Below are 16,822 nucleotides of genomic sequence, written 5' to 3'. Positions count from 1 at the left end.
ATTCCAGTTGTTTAAGGAACTGGTCGATGGGACCCCCAGGGAAACTGCCCTCAGGGACAGAGGAGCTGAACAGGCCTGGCAGCTCTTTATGGACATTCCTCCTTCAGGACATTCTCTTAGAGCACAAGAGCTCTTGACTCCCACGTGTAAGAAATGGGGCAAGGAAGGCAGGAGACCAGCATGGCCCAGTAAGCACCTCTGGGTCCACCTAAAGGAGGAAATGCACAGGCAGTGGAAGCAGGGACAGGTATCCTGGGAAGAAGAGAGGGGCGCTGCCCGGATGTGTAGGGGTGGCATCAGGAAGGCACAGCTGGAGCTGAGTGTGGTGGGGGATGAGAAGAACAGTAAGAAGGGCTTCTCCAGGTACGTTGGCCAGAAAAGGAAAACTGAAGACAACGTACAGGCCCGCCCCCTTCCCCCGAAAAATAAGGCAGGAGAACCGGGGACAACCGACATGGAGAAGGCTAAGGCGCTGAACAATTTTTTGCCTCAGTTTTCCCTGGCAATTGCTCTTCCCACGTCTCTCAAGTCCCTGAGCCTCAGGGCAGGGACTGAGGGAATGAAGTCCCTCCCATCGTAGGAGAGGATCAGGCTCGAGACCACCTGAGGAACCTGAACATAGGCAGATGTTTACTGATATTTGCCACACGTGCTTGTCCCAGCAGCATTGGTGGTGAGTGGGGACAGGAAAAGAAAAGGTAAGTCTCAGGTTTGTTCCCTGCTCGTCTGCTCACACCACACAAATCCCACAGGAGAGTCCTCACAGGTGTGAGAATGGCTGCCCCAGAGATTTTCTCACAAACTTGTAAGGTGTAGGTTTTCTTACTGAGCTTGTTTGCAATACAATTTACTAATCAGATGTAAATATACTGCCTTCCATCCGGTGAGGTATTCCACCAAATCCCACTGTGTTCAAAGCCTGTTCACACCCTGTGCCGGGCATGGCAGTCTTCAGTATCCAAGTCTTAACAGGAATGATGCTGCACGTAAGGAAAAAACTGTCTGTGAAAGCTTCTGGGACACACTAGAATGGAAAGCTTTAAGCTTCTGAGAGCAGGCAGTAGCGTGTTCCCGAGTTACTGCTGTAGCCTTGAGAAGAACAAGCGGTGACACCAAGACCAGAAACACGTTCAGGGCTTACTTGCCTTTTATTCCTCTATTAAGAGAAAGGAACTGCAGTCCAGCACGGAAGCTTTAATAAACAGACTCCTACCTAAGGGCTGGCCAAGCCATAGAGATATCTGCCCCGAACCCACATACACATGGATGTCGCCACGTCCAGCGCCTCTGACCTTCTTCCCAGGTGGCTGCGGTTCAGTCACCGAGCCGCAGCGCTTAACCCAGGCCGCTGAAAAGACCCTCCGCGAGGCCGGGGCCGGGGCCGGGGCCGGGGCCACCCACCAGCGGAGGGCAAGGTGGAGGCTGGCGCTGCACAGCGCACGGGGCGCCAGCCCAGAGCGCTCGGCCTGGCTCCCCCCGGCCCCGCGGGCTGCCCCTCCGCGCGGGGCTGCCCCCACCCGCCCCGGGGCCGGCAGCGGCGGTCGGGGCGCGGCCGGCGAGGGAGCGTTCGCTTTCGCTTTCGCTTTCGCCCTCGCTCTGGGTCTCGGTCTCGGCGACGCGCGGTGGCGGCGGCAGCGCCGGGGCCTGCGGGGCCGTGGGCCGGCGGCAGGTACCGGGCGTGGGGAGGGCGGCCGGGGCGGCGGCGCGGTGCCGCCTGCCTCGGGGCTGTGCCCGGCGGGGGAGTTCCCGCGGTTTCTTCCCGTCCCCGTCAGGCAGTTGCCGGCGGCCTGCGGTGGAAGATGGCAGCCCTGCGCCGGGCCGGGCCGTTTCCAGGCCCGTCTGTGGCCGTGGCGGCGGGGCTGTTGGGGCTGCTGGGCACGGCCTTGGCTGGCGGCGGTGACGGCAGCACGCAGTTTCCCTGGGACGCGGTGAGGCTCCCCAAGCACGTCGTCCCGCTACGTTACCACCTCCTCATCCATCCTAACCTCACCACTCTGAGCTTCGCTGGGAGCGCGGCCATAGAGGTTACGGTCACCCGGCAGACCAGCGCGGTCATCCTGCACAGCAAGCTCCTGCACATCACCAGGGCTGCCATTGAGGACGGGAGCGCCCGATCGGTGCAGGAGGTGCTGGTGCTGGAGCACCGGCCCTTCGAGCAGGTGGCACTCCTCGCTGCCGAGCCGCTGCGGGCCGGGCACAACTACACTCTCAGCATCCAGTACTTCGCAAATCTCTCCGAGTCCTTCCATGGCTTTTATAAAAGCACCTACAGGACCCGGGAAGGAGAACTCAGGTAATCCTTTTTGACATGCAAAAGTCTTTGGTAGTACCTGTGGTTATTTTGTAAATGTGAAATTACTCTGTTTTCACACATCAGGGGGGTGAACGCTGCATATATGAAGGTGTGTGACCAAAACCCTTTTTTTTTCCCCCCGCTTAGAGTGCTTGCAACAACACAGTTTGAGCCGACAGCTGCGCGAATGGCCTTCCCATGTTTCGACGAACCAGCCTTCAAAGCCAGGTTTTCAATTAAGATTAGGAGGGAAGCAAAGCATCTTGCGCTGTCCAATATGCCAGTTGTAGGTGGATACTTTTAACTATGCGCTGTTGTTTGATGATCTTTGAAACAAGAAAGCAAAAGGAGAACAGAATATCCAGGCAATTGCTGTTAGTGGGAATGGTGATCTGAACATTACCACAGTTCTTTTGCGAGAGCGTGTGGTGCTATTGCTGGTACCCTTCACACAAGGTTGAAAAGGAATGAAGAAAATAATGCATCGTGTGGGTTCCTGCTTCTTAGCAGAGGTGTGAGAATGATGAGCACAACCTAGTCTCCATAATCTTTATTTTACTCACAAAATGCTTTCCATGTTGATCTTAGATTTTAAGATTAATGATGAAATACATATGAATAAATACACGATTCATGTGTATTAACTTAATTGTCAGATAAGCAGGACCTTCTCTGTGAAAAAAAACCCAAAAAACTTTGGACATCAAAAAACCATCTCAGAGTGAAAGTGCCGTACATGTAATAGCTACAAATATTGTTTGTGATTATAAATACATATGCGTATATAGGGTTAAATGTGTTTTGTACATTTGATCTTACTTTGGCTGTAAGAGATTCTTCAGAATTTCTTCTGTACTATTAATTGCTGGTTTGCAGGGAAACTAAACCTTGTAAATGAGGGAACAGCTCCCCCCCCCCCCCCCCCCCTCTCCCAAGTACCTTTGAAAAATGAAACATTTTAAAAGTTGGTATAAAAAGTAAATTCTTTTGTAGAGAAATGGATAAAATAATGAATAAGGAGCGGGTGCCGGGGGCCAGTGTTACAGTTCAGTGTGGCTAAACATGTTCCGGGTCTAAGTTAGTTATCTAAGGCTCTCTGTAACCAAGAGGGGAAAATTGATCCCTCCAACACGTGACTCATTTTATGGTAAACTAGATATCTGGTAACTGAATCACAATTTGGAGGAATTAATTTCTTTTGCATGTAGGAATGGCTGCTGAGATTTATACAGGTTCTAATCAGCTGAAGTTGTGTGAGACTAATTTGATCAGTGTGCCGACAGACACTGAGGAGAACTGAAGCAGAGAACAGTATTTTCATTTTTCTAGTTTTACCAATGTAGAAGTAAGTAACACTTACGAAAGAAACTGCCCATATATATATGTATATGTGCTTTTGTTCTCTGTGTGGGGAAGAGTGGGCATGGGGGTGACTTCTTTCCAGTGTATCTTTGAAATGTTATGTAATACCTTTAAAAGATAGTACCTTTAAACTGAGAAGAAACACAACAGTTCTTGTTGCCAAGGTCCTCACAGATAGTGCTACTGGGTGATGAGCTGTGCTCGGGTTTTAGGTGAAGTCTGTGAATATAACTTCGTGGCTTGTTGAGGACCATTTTGATACCACTGTCAAGATGAGTACGTACCTCGTGGCCTTCATTGTTTCAGATTTTAAATCCATCAGCAAAATAACCAGTCGTGGAGTTAAGGTAACTGTGTCTCATTTTCGAAGAGCTTTTTTTGTATTAAGTCTGTAAGAATACATAATGGTTTACTTTTCAGTTAAATCATCAGATTTATATATCTTGACATTTTACAGGAATAAAAGGAGAGAAAGAAACTTTTAATTGGATGATTAGTTTGCATTCTGAGCTTTATTAGTTTCAGAAATTTTTTGTAATGGGCTTACTTTTTTCTAATTATATGCATTGGTAACATAATTTGTTTCATGTAAGATTATATAATTAAAGGCAAATGAAATATAGTTTTCATGGAGAATCAGCACTAAAATAACCTGTGTCAGTTGAACGACTCTAATATGGTAGGGGTGGAAATAGTAGAAGTCTTTGTAGGGGCATGGTGGTTCTGGTGGGCAAGTCTTAAAACTTGTATTCCTAATTCTGATAATATTTTTCTGCAAATGTTTTAATAACTCTTGTATGAGAAGTGTTAGATGTGTGCTCTAGTGTCCCTTTTTATGGTCATTCAAGTAACTGTGATAACGAACAACTTCTGTAAGCTTTTGATGCTGGTGTTGAAGTGCTGCCTGTTCATCTGCTGTAGATTTCTGTGTACACGGTGCCAGACAAGATCAACCAAGCTGATTACGCACTGGATGCGGCAGTGAAACTTTTAGACTTCTATGAGGATTTCTTCAGCATTCCATATCCTTTACCTAAACAAGGTAAGTGTTAAATAATTTGATGTATTCAAGAGCATTATTAAGCACAGAGAGTAAAATAGCACAAAATCAGTAATTTCAAGTATTAAGACAGGGCCAAGTTTGGTTCACAGGCTTTTAAAGTGGCTGCTTCACAGAACTTAAGGACAGATTGAAAAGCTCCACTGGGAACTGAAGATCCTTGTCTTCTGTAGAAAGCTTTTTTTTAAAGTATGTTTTTGTGATTACATTTAAGAGAGCCCTTAGAAGTATGTGAGATATGTGTGCCTGTGTGGGAGCAGTCATGAAGTGGGTTGAGCGGGTAAGCGAGTTCTTTGTTGAGTAAAATGATACTAGTACTATTTTAATGTTTTTTCCAGATTTAGCAGCTATTCCTGATTTTCAGTCTGGTGCTATGGAAAACTGGGGACTGACCACATACCGGGAATCTGCATTGTTGTATGACCCTGAAAAGTCCTCAGTGTCTTCTAAACTTTGGATTCCTATGATAATAGCCCATGAGCTGGCTCATCAGGTGAAATGTGGGGAAGAATAAGGAGTTCAAATGGGCCTGCAGAGGGGTCGGGCTTGATGGATCCTGTGTGGGTAAGGATCTTGGAGCAATAAGCTGAAAATAGCTGCTTTGGCTCGAGGGTGCTCTTCTGTGAATCACGAGGACTGTTTCTGGTGAAGGAGTCCTGGCAGGCTGCATAGACCCAGAGGGCTGTAACATAAATGTGTTCAGTTCAGTAGCTCAAATGCTGCGGGGCCTTTGCACCATTGTCAGCCCTTGAAATTAATTGCAGGCCACCAAAATAGGAACATAAAAGTTTGGAAAGGTTAACTGTTTCGTATGTGGCTCTCCTGCCAAATGTGGGTTCTTTACAAGGTTTCTTGGAACGTGAGTGGAAGCCAGTGTTTTAGCGTATTACCATTAAAATGAGAGTGCAATGGGAAGAGGCCAGAGCAAGCTGTATCACTAAAAAAGGTTCCTTAGAGGTCAATAACATACTGTAAATGCAGTTTCACACAGGTCAGTAGCAGGTTTTGTGATAAATTGTGTATTTAATTTCAGAAGCTCTTTTTTTTTTTTCCCAGTGGTTTGGCAACCTCGTTACCATGGAGTGGTGGAATGATCTGTGGTTAAATGAAGGGTTTGCAAAGTTTATGGAGTTTGTGTCAGTCAGCGTTACCCATCCAGAACTGAGAGTGGTAAGCAGCTGTTACCGTGTTTTTATTTTATAACTGCCTTCTAAATCCACTAATTAGTAAGGGTAAAGATCAAGCAGATTTGTGCTGTGAACCACGTTTAAATTTCTGTTTGATAGGATTATCTGATGTTAACTCTGAAGGGTAGGAATGTTGATTTAACTATATGTAAGTATTTTCAGGAACTGATGATGGAAGTTAATGATTGCAGTTGAAAGTATATTCTTCTTTTAAAGACATTTAGACTTCCAGAAATGTAAAGAAATTCTTTTATCTTACTTCATCAAATGGGATCAGACTTGAAAACACTAAAATCCTTCCACTAGCTTTAGCAGAGGTCCCATGTATGGAATTTTCTACCAAAGTGAGATAAACAATGCATCTGGGCAGATTTTTGCCATAGCACTACAGTGGCATAATAATAGGGAAATTCACCTTTTTTTTTTTTTAATTTGTTTTATGGTTACTGACCACTCTGTCATCAAACTTGGAATGTGTGGGTGTCTTTTTGGAGTTATTTTTAACTCTCACTAGCTTGACTATTTAAGTTTAGAACACTAGAACTCATTTGGCTGTCTGTATTACTTTTTTGGGTTTTTTTATGCTTTGCAATAAAAAGAAAGATATGCTTTTTTTTCTTTGTGTAATTTAAAGATCATGTGGAATGGACTGAAAAGTGAACGAATAGGGATTCAGCAGTCACTGAGCAATATTTAGTAGTAATATTTGGTTTTGCCTCCTATTAGGAAGACTATTTCTTAAGGAGATGTTTTGATGCCATGGCAGTGGATGCATTAAATTCGTCACATCCTATATCTAATCCTGTAGAAGATCCAGCTGAAATTTTAGAAATGTTTGATCGTGTTTCTTACGAGAAGGTAAAATACATAACTGCTATTGCTTTCAGTTATACTGCGTGTACTATACAATTGTATTTTACTGATTTCACCCCTACATATAAGATGTCCCTGACACATGGTGTTAATGGTTTTATGACTTCCTTGTCCAAAACACCTGGGTGGATTCAAATGGCAGTTGCCTTTTCCATTTCTAAAATGAGGAAGCCTTTACTTCTTCTATCTGTTCTGTATCAATTTAGTCTTAAACCTTTTTTTTATGTTCTTAACCCAAGGAGTGTTTTTCACTGCAGCATTATATGGTGCTGGCTTGTATAGTAATTAAAAAAATAATAACATAACTTACTCAGAGATATTTTTAAGAGTAATGATCACAAAAAAGCAAAGTTCTGTTTCAATATACATAAAACCCGATTATTTTTTAAAGAGAGACATACAAAAGTGAATTGTTATGTAGATCAGTGGCATGCTGAAATTTTTCTGAAACAAGCATCTTGCCAGCAAAGGAGTAGTTTTGTAAACACTTTTTTTGTAAACACTTGTAAACTGTTTTTTTCAGGGATCTTGTATATTAAATATGCTGAGGGTCTACCTGACTGCTGATGTGTTTAAAGCTGGACTTGTCCAGTACTTGCAGAAATACAGCTATCAGAATACAAAAAATGAAGATTTGTGGAACAGCATGACAAATGCAAGTATTCCTTATTCTCTTATTTTTTTCAAATTTCATAACTTCTCATGATTAATGTGTGTCTCTAATATATTACTGAAGACTGTGACCAGCACTTATGATTATGACATCAAAGGAAGATGACCAAAACTTTTTTTCCTTTCAGATTTGCCCTACAGTAGGTAGTGATAAAAATGAACTACAAGGTGATGGTTTTTGCAGGAGAAGCCAACAATCATCTTCAAATGCAGTAAGCATCTACTTTTCTACCCATCAGTATTTCGGAGTTTGACATGTATTTGTGCCCTCTCATGTTACTATTCTGTGTTGTGGCATTGATACGTGCACCTTCCAAAAGCATTCTTCACCACTTGAGCATGGTTCTAGGGAGAGTGTAAGTTTCTTCAGTTCCATTGGAAATCTGTTTTCTCAGATTTGGGCAGAAATCCTACTCCTGTGCCCAGGGCTGACAGAAAAACAGCAGTACTTAATAAGATGTCATTAACTATATGAAAATGTCCACAAGAAAACTGGCTGGAGATGTCAAGTCATCCAGTCTAAACATACCTATGTAGAGCTTACAAATACCCAGCAGCTTTTAGAGAGTTCTTACGTACCCATTTCTGTTTCACTGTCAGTGTACTTCCATCTTCCTCCTCTTCTTACGTGTCTTTTTCCCTCACTAAAAAACAGCACTGGACTAAAGGAGAGACTCTTGATGTGAGGGCAATGATGGAGACTTGGACACTGCAAAAAGGTTTTCCCCTGGTAACTGTCACGGTGAGAGGGAAGAATGTCCACCTGCAGCAGGAGCACTACGTGAAGGGAGTAGATTCTCCTTCATCCACAGGGTAAACAAAATGGGGAAATCTCGGCAGGCAAACCCAAATACTCTCTTATGGCAAGCACTGTTGTAGAATAAGAGTGTTTGCTGTTGTTTCTTAAGGAACGTTCCCTGAGCTGTTTGGTCATGAGTCTTTCCCTGTGTAGCTCAGGATCAGTAGTACTCCTGTTGTCGGACCCTGCAGTGTCTGGGTGTCTGGGTGAGCCTGTGCTGGAGATGTGCTAGTGGAACTAGGCTGGGAAGTCCATATTGTTGCAGCTTCAGTGTCAGTGATCCCCCGAGCAAGCTACGTGAAAGCTAGCTAGATGCATCTGGCTCTGCAGTGAAGTCAGAGGTGTGAGTGCAGCGTGTTGCTGTTATTGCGCAGGTGAAAGATATTACTCAGCAGTTAGACTGGGACAAGTTGGAGAAGCTTTTGCAAAGTTCTTTCATTAAACAAAGCACTTCTCTTTTGCAATAGGTACTTGTGGCACATTCCACTGACTTACATTACCAGTAAATCGGACACTGTTCAGAGATTTTTGATGACAACTAAAGCAGGTAATTTCTTTGATTAATTAGGCAATCAGTTTATTCAAAGTTTGTTTGCAAGCCGTTTAGTTTTGCGGGTTTTTTTTTCAGAATGGGGAACTGGAACTACTAGTACCAGAGATGCAAGTGTTTGTCGGCTCAATACCGCTGTAACAATCTCTTAATATATTCAGAAACCATGTTACTGTGTTCTTTAAATCACTGAAATGAGTGTAACAGTATTATTGGGTATAGTACTAGGACATGTTTGAATCACTAAGAAAAAAAGGAGTTATGCTTTTGTTTCCAGATGTCATTATCCTTCCAGAAGAGGTGGAGTGGGTTAAATTCAACGTGGACATGAATGGGTATTACATTGTGCACTACGAAGATGATGGATGGGATCGTCTGATTAACCTTTTGAAAGAGAACCATACAGTGATTAGCAGCAATGACAGAGCAAGTCTCATTAACAACGTATTCCAGCTCATGAGGTATGGCCTTCTGTCCAAGTCTGAAAAAAATACAAAATCTGTGTTTATGAGTATATACCACTGAGGAAAGAAGTGTTGATAATGTATATAGTATTAATTAAACCTGTTAAACAGAGTGAGAGCAGTGATACTCTTTTCTTGCTTACAGCATTGTAAACCCGGGATTTGTCTTGCAGTGGATTTATCTAAGCCTATTTAGTGAACCATGTCATGTTCAATAAAGACATGCTAACGGAAGGATGCCAGTGTGAAGTGATGGACTAGGATAATGTTTTTGCACCGGGAAAGATACCGGTGCCATTTGTCAGTTACAAACAAGGCTATTACAGTCAATAAAGATGTGACGTGATTACGATTGTGATTAGTCTTAGTTCTGTGGATGCATTAGAAAGGGCTGTATCTTAGAGGTGCTTGTGCATAGCCTGGCACAGAGAACTAAAGAACTGACAGAAGTAACTCCTGGTCTGAGTGTACAGTGTTCAAGAAAGAGGGTAGTGGGGGAAGCTGGAAGAGAATTGAGATCGTATGAATTTGAGGTGGCAGCTCACAAAGCGATGTCAGCCAGGCTGTCAGTCAAGATTTTTGTTTGGACAGCAGAAGAAAGGTCTTTCTATTTTGAAGAGAAAAGAGGACAGTGAAGAAAGATTGCTCAGCATGGTCAAGGAGCTTAGAGAGCAAAGGAAGAAGGGACAATTAGAGATGCAAATTGGGTTAAGCAGGATTTGTTTTATGATGGGTGACTAGAACACGCTTGTATTTTGAGGCAGAAAAGGCAGGTGAATAAGGACAAAATGAGAATGTGTGCAGGGAGCTGACATGGAGAGGAAGCAGGAAAGAGGTTTTGCAGAAGGATGAAAAAATGAACAGGGAGGGTGAGAAAAGACCTCTTCCATTTTCTCTGTTTGCTCTTGGAAGAAATCATTGAGATGTATCCTGGCAGAGGTAGAAGACAGTTTGCAAAATCAGGTAAAGACAGTGAAGGAGCAGTTGGGATTGTAGCTTTGTGGTTTACTGCAGGCTAAATATCTACATGTCGAGCTAGAAAGCTGTTGCCAAAGAAGTGATCTCAGTCACTGGATTCTTTCTGTATGTGTGTGGTTTGTAGAGCAAATCAATGGTGGGGAGAGAGCAAGAGGGAGAGGCTGTGCTGGGATAACCTTGGCACGTGAGAGACGGGGGGGGAGGGGAATGATCTTTCTAAATCATTCTCTTACAGTCCATTTCTTAGTTCAAAGATTAAATACCAGGTTTCATAGCTTATGTAGCTGCTCAGCCACATTTCACTTCAAAAAGCAAAGTTAAAAAGAGATTTGGAAATACCTTTAAGGCTTTCCTATTTGTATAGTTTTCTGAAAAACATTTGTCTTGGATTTTGCTTTTAAGTTTGTCCTTTAATTACAACTTGTTTTATTCCCTCTCTTCTACTTCCTTAGAATAAAAAAATTGTCAGTTTCCAAAGCTTTTGATTTAACTTTGTACCTGAAACATGAAAGACAAATCATGCCTGTACTCCAAGGTATGAATGAGCTGATTCCTATATACAAGCTCATGGAGAGGAGGGACATGGATGGTACAGAAAAACAGTTGAAGGTAATATTTTAATTATCTAGAACTTTCTAACTCTGCCTGTACCCTGTAAAATGCACTTTAAAATACATCATTATTCTTACCTTATTTTAGGAGTATATAGTCAATCTATTCAAAGACCTGATTGACAAGCAGTCTTGGAGTGATGAAGGTTCAGTGTCTGAGAGATTGCTTAGGCAGTCGCTCCTCCTGTTGGCCTGCGTGCACAGGTACCAGCCATGTGTGGACAAAGCCAAAGGATATTTTACAGAATGGCAGAAATCAAATGGAACCTTGAGGTCTGTTCTGTAACTGTTACTGTTTTTTCTGATACTCTGTTTAATTACGCTAGAGTTAATTTACAAAAAGAGCTAAACTTCAGTGCTTTGTGTGCTCTGAAGTTGAACCTTCTTAGTTTTGTATCTTATGCTTTAGCTTCACAGTGCCTTTACAGTTTGGTGCATAATACGTGCCCAAACTAGCACATACGTCATGTGGTACTTCACAGCTTGGGTTGTTAAAGATGTTCTGAAAAGTGAAAATAATATGTATTCCCTCATTTATGTGTCTGAATATTGACCTATACCCGTTTTAAAAATAGGTAACTACTGTGCATGAACTTCATTTTATTTTTGTTTCTTGTCATGACATAAGAACTCCCTAAAACACCTTCCAAAATGTTTCTGAGAAATTGTTCTGGGCAGGCCAAAGAAGACCGTATCGGGATCTGACTGGGCATACCCGTGAAAGAAATATACAAAAATAAAGAGGGAAAAAAAAAAGGAATGATGAGTCCAGAATTTCTGGAAGTCATTTCCAAGGCAGGAAAAATACTGAGATACAGCCTCAGATATTCAACTGTTTCCCAGCCACAGGGATCACTTTCTAATACCCCTGAGGGACCAGTATTTTTTAATAAATAGTCTGCTATGCCAGTTGATGTGTGATGGTGACACGGTTGTGTTTCTACATGTATTCCCAAATATGACATGGAGAGTAACTTGGTATTCAATTTGTTGTAGCTTGCCAGCAGATGTGAAGACCGCAGTGTATACCGTTGGAGCACAAACATCCGAAGGCTGGGATTTCCTCCTTAGTAAATACAGACTGCAGTCGTTCAATGTGGAGAGAGAGAACATTGAATTAGCTCTCAGCCGCAGCAGAAGTAAGGACAAACTTCAGTGGTAAGTAGTTACACAGAACAGAAATGTGTTTGGGGAAAATTTACAGATATTAAAACAGGAAATAGAATTATTCAGAGTCTTGCTTCATAGCTTTTGAATTTCATGATGTATAAAATCCTTTACAGATTTAATACGGTGGGAGGAAGTGGCTGCACCTTTTCATTTCTGTGTTTTGGTGCCAGGAGTCAATGGCCTCAGAATTTGCAGTAGCAAATTGGGACAAAATACAATAAAACAGCTGTTCAGATACCTTATCTTTGCTTGACAGACACTTACCTTTGTAGTTACTTTGATTATAGGTACATGTGCTGTACATTTCTTACAAAAAATTTGAGGTTTCCTGCTTTTAAGAGAGCGGAGCACAACTGAGGTTTTCAGGTGTTCCCTTCAAACCATGCATTCTGTGAACCTGATTTCTGCCATTTGATGGGGGTTACAGCATGGGACACTGATTTAACTGTGTTCAGATATCACTGGAGACATAATTCAGCTGTTTCATTATGTTATTATTTATTCTTTGCATCGCAGTGCTCTTTGGACACCTTAGTCATGAGCAGCATTTACAGGCCTGAATTTTCCACCGATCCTTAGTGTAGAACAAATTCCTTTCTTACACAGGAAGGAGCGAGGTTCATTTTGGAAATTTTGAGTAGGAGCAAAATGTAGCCTCGTTTTTATCCTTAATTTTCAGACTACAGGTCTACCAAGTAACTGTAATTGTGAAAGTAACAGAAATGGGAAAGATGGATGTGGCCGAGGAGTACGTCATGAAAAGCTGGAAGAAACCCAGCAGAAGTGATGTGTCAGGACCTTTAGAAATGTGAACTCTCAATCATAGTACCAAATACTAAGGGAATAGTAATTTTTCAGCTTTATCTACTGAACTGAGCAACTGTTATTAATTATTAATAATATTAATTTTCTGTTATTAATTCTCAGGTTAATGGATCAAGGTCTGCATGGTGACATCATAAGAACTCAGGATCTTCCACGTATTATTGAATTTGTTGCCACAAACCCATTTGGCTATCATCTAGCTTGGACGTTTTTAAAAGAAAATTGGAAGAAAGTTGTAGAAAAGTAAGGAACATAAGTTGTTTTACTGCTCTCTCTACCCAGTTGTACTTTAAAACTCTACTTTCCTCAAAAATAGACATTTTCTGAGTTTAGGTGATTCTTTTTGCCAGATTTGAACTTGGTTCGAATTCCGTAGCAGGCATTGTCACTGGAGTGACAAGTCGGTACTCGACAAGGTCACAGCTTGCACAGGTAAGCCATTCAGATCCTGGTTTTAAAAAATAGTTGTAGTATAACTGAAATGAAAATTTGGATTAAATCTTAACGTGGTAAAGGTATGACCAGTTATGAAGCATCAGGGTAATATCCTGCCTTTTCCCTGGAAAAGATTATAGCGGTGATGAATTAGATTACTCAAGGGAGAGCATTAAGTCAATGGCAAGGAGAAAGATGTTTGTTGTTTAAGCAGTGAGCTTGGAGGCAGAGTATGAATGTTTGTCTGCCAAAGCGTTGATGGTTTACCTGCCTCTGTTAATATTTTCTACACACTCTGGAAAGCAGTGAGGGAAAAAAAAAAAAAAAAAAAGAGAGTAGGTCTTTTCATGAAGCAGACAGAAGAAAAATGCTGAAGGACAGTGAGAAATCATCTCACTCTTCTTTATCTTCTGTTCTGGGGAAAATTCTCTGTGCTCCTGGATGTCATATATGATAATCCTATTGTCTACTTATTCCAGTAGACAAAAGCCCAGACTGATCCATGTGCAGATTTAATGGCATTCCTGACAGTATCTTTTCAGAAGCTGCTACTTTTTTTGCCAGTTTAAAGTTTGCTGCTTTAGGGCAAAACACAGGCGTAAGTAAGTAATGCAACCATATTAAATATAAAATGAAAGAATATAGAATATAGTTCTCAATCTTCATTTTAAATCTGTGTGGATTCTAACAGTGTGTCAATAGCAGTGTCTTGGCCAGTGGCACGGACTGCAGGGATGTTTCTGTGTCCTACCCAGAAATGAGGCTGCATCTCCCTTGGGGATCCGTGGGAATTAAGTATGAGTCTCTGAACATGGACAAAGTCAGTATAAGCTTGAGAGAGAAAATCCAGCAATCCTATTTGTATCTTCTTTATACTTTATACAAGTATTTGTGTCTTGCATCATACTCATCAAAGTAAATTATCAGAAAATTATGCATTTAATTTATACAAGAAGTACAGTCACTGTATCTTTTGAAAGTATCTGTCTACCATTAACACCAAGTCAAGTCTGAGGCTGTATTAAGTTTCCACAATAAGCCTTGTGATCAGGAGTGCCTCCTTTAAAAAAAAATAAGAAAAAAACCAGTGAGGGAGGCAGCTGCCAACACTTCCAGCAGCCACAGGGAATGCAGTGACTTCAAGGAGCAGAAGCAGCCTCCAGGTTTCCAGTGGCTGCTTTCCCAAGTGCTTCAAGGATGAGACTAGTGGCTTCCCAAGCCCTGGGGGAGTTGGAGGGTTGGTTTTTTTTTTTTTTTAGAAAACTAAAAAGAGGCACAGACTTCCCCATGTAGGGAAAACTTCTTAGAGTATTTTACCATCAACACTTACACTATTGCTGCTCCTCCAAATGGGTTGAATGAGTGGCTCACAGACAAATGTAGATGACTCTTACTGAGTCACTCCAAAACCAACCCCTGTCTGTTGCCCATTGCCTGTATCGGCACGAACACCCGCTTCAGCTGACAGTCTGGGACATAAACTGAACTTCGGGTGAAGGTGTGCTGTGAAGCAGAGCAGCCATCAGGCAGAGCGGGGGATGCTCAGTCCCCAGGTGACGTCCACACTGACACGCTGACGACCTGCCTGCGGGTGCCACAGCTTACATGGCCGCAAGGGTTTGTTGAATGAGCAGGAACCGGACGGGTCTCCCACACAACATGGGAGTTCCTTCAGCTGTGTTTTTTTATAGTCTAATTTGAAGTATAATCTTCCTTGGCTTGTGAGATCCAACCTCCATGAAACCTTTTTAAAAAACTGTTCTTGGGGTGGGGGGTGGGAGGGAAAGGGGGTAGAAGACCCAAGGCCAGGTTTGAGTATCACAAATGTCTTGCTGGTCTTCCTGTGCACCTGAGAGACATTGCTGCCTCTTCATCAACTGTTCTTTCACATTTTTGTCAACAGGTGAAAGAATTCTTCAGTTCTCTGGATGAAAAAAGTGCACAGCTTCACTGTGTCCAGCAAGCTATTGAAACCATCGAAGACAATATACAATGGATGGATAGAAATTTTGAGAAAGTCAAAACATGGTTGCAAAACAACCGTCTGTAAATTAAGGCACCTTGCTTATACTTGTCAGGAATAACTGAAAAGCTGTGAAAGTTCAGGGCTGGAGGGACAACTCAATTGTATAAGTTGGTTTCTTTGGAAGGAGCTGTAAGTCAGTCTAATGCTCCTGCTCAGTATTTCTCTCTCTCATGGTTGTGGTTTGCTGGGAACAGAACTACACCATTCATTGATTGCTTTCACTGGGTAACACTTTTAAGAGAAGAAGAACATTGTACAGTGAACTAAGGTGTAGGGGAGGCTGAGCAGAACTCTGAAATACATTGCTTCTGAAAAAGCAGAAGGAACTGGGAGACAAACAACCAAGAGAAACTTTCCACCTGCAAATGCTGACCCTTCCAGACTCTTTCCTACAGAGGTACAGCTGGCAGCTCTATTTAACACTGAAGTGCACTAAAGCTCTGGAGCAAGCCATCTTTCCATGTCTCTTTATCCTTATCATTTACATTTCCAGGAGAATAATTTTTACAAACATGTACCTCGGTTCAAGCATCACATAATTAAAAAACCCCCAAGTATCTACTGTAATTAAAATTGCATCTGCCAAAGTAAATATGGTAAGGACTATCTATGCAAGCTGTATTGTGTCTCGGGATGGAGGCAGTTGCAGTGGTGTGGATGCTGCGCAGCGGTGAGGCCGAGTCCCTGCTGTGCTTCTGTCCCCTAAATACCACCCTCTCCCAGGAGTTCTGCCCGACTCCTTTTGCTGCTGATGTAAATACTTTGCCTACACTGGAAATATTCTTGCACTTTTAGGTAACATTCAGGAAATGAGTAGATACATTTTGTGTGAAAAAGTAAAAAGTCAGTGAATTTTACTTTAGATGATTAACCATCAGTTTGTTTTAGCAGGAATTTTTGCTTTTAATTACCCTTTTTCACCTAATTGAAATGCAACTGTTGTCACATGTGCTCACTGACATGTAAAAGAACAGACAGTCATTCATAGTGGTCTTTATATCTTATCTGTAGGGTAATAAGAATTGTAATGTAATTGCTCTAAGGAGAGAAATTATTCATATCATGATACCATGCTCGGAAGGGACAGTTACTTAAGAAAGCTAAGTTGAAATCTTGGAGGCGGGGTTTTTCTTTGGTGGTGGGATTTTTTTTTTTAACAGGCAGTTGCAAATGGCCTTCTTTTGTTCACCTGCAGAAAACTTTTATTTCTGTACTGAACTTGAAAAAAAAAAATCCAATTAATTACCACATGTGCTTAAATGCTTAATTTCTTTGTCTTACAACCCTGCCCTTGACATGATGCCAGTGTTTATTTTCTCTGCAGTTCTGACCTGTCTCAGTTTCCTCACTGATATGCTGAAGTTCCCAGAAACTTTAACAAAGATAAAGACTTTTAGAAAAAATGCATAATCTCAATGAATTATAAGCTTTTGACTCTGCCTTGCTTCCTCTTCTCTCAACTAGAAATTATAACTGCCCAAGAAGTTGAAACCTACTTCATTAGAGATCAGAAAGGC

The 16,822-nt window shown here is 42.0% G+C and overlaps 1 protein-coding gene across 2 annotated transcripts; it reads left to right on the top strand.

Moving 5' to 3' along the window:
• Window positions 1–491: 491 nt before the first annotated feature.
• Window positions 492–16,822, top strand: ERAP1 (endoplasmic reticulum aminopeptidase 1). 2 transcript variants are annotated; one of them, XM_075527300.1, is made up of 18 exons: window positions 493–2,293; window positions 2,441–2,579; window positions 3,868–4,002; window positions 4,577–4,697; window positions 5,054–5,208; window positions 5,772–5,885; window positions 6,629–6,760; window positions 7,299–7,430; window positions 7,576–7,659; window positions 8,103–8,260; window positions 8,714–8,793; window positions 9,074–9,257; window positions 10,691–10,847; window positions 10,938–11,122; window positions 11,846–12,007; window positions 12,947–13,087; window positions 13,195–13,276; window positions 15,183–16,822. In XM_075527300.1, exons 1-18 carry the CDS (start codon window positions 1,800–1,802, stop codon window positions 15,327–15,329), a joined length of 2,802 nt encoding a protein of 933 aa, XP_075383415.1. In that variant the 5' UTR covers window positions 493–1,799; the 3' UTR covers window positions 15,330–16,822. The 2 variants fall into 2 exon arrangements, with proteins under 2 accessions (XP_075383416.1, XP_075383415.1); XM_075527301.1 differs by lacking the exons at window positions 13,195–13,276; window positions 15,183–16,822 and having other exon boundaries at window positions 492–2,293; window positions 11,846–11,988; window positions 12,947–13,032.

Source organism: Mycteria americana, chromosome Z (assembly GCF_035582795.1).
Source record: "Mycteria americana isolate JAX WOST 10 ecotype Jacksonville Zoo and Gardens chromosome Z, USCA_MyAme_1.0, whole genome shotgun sequence".
In the NCBI taxonomy this organism is placed as follows: domain Eukaryota; kingdom Metazoa; phylum Chordata; class Aves; order Ciconiiformes; family Ciconiidae; genus Mycteria; species Mycteria americana.
The sequence above is the reverse complement of the archived record's forward strand: the minus strand, read 5'-3'. Positions and strand labels throughout refer to the sequence as shown.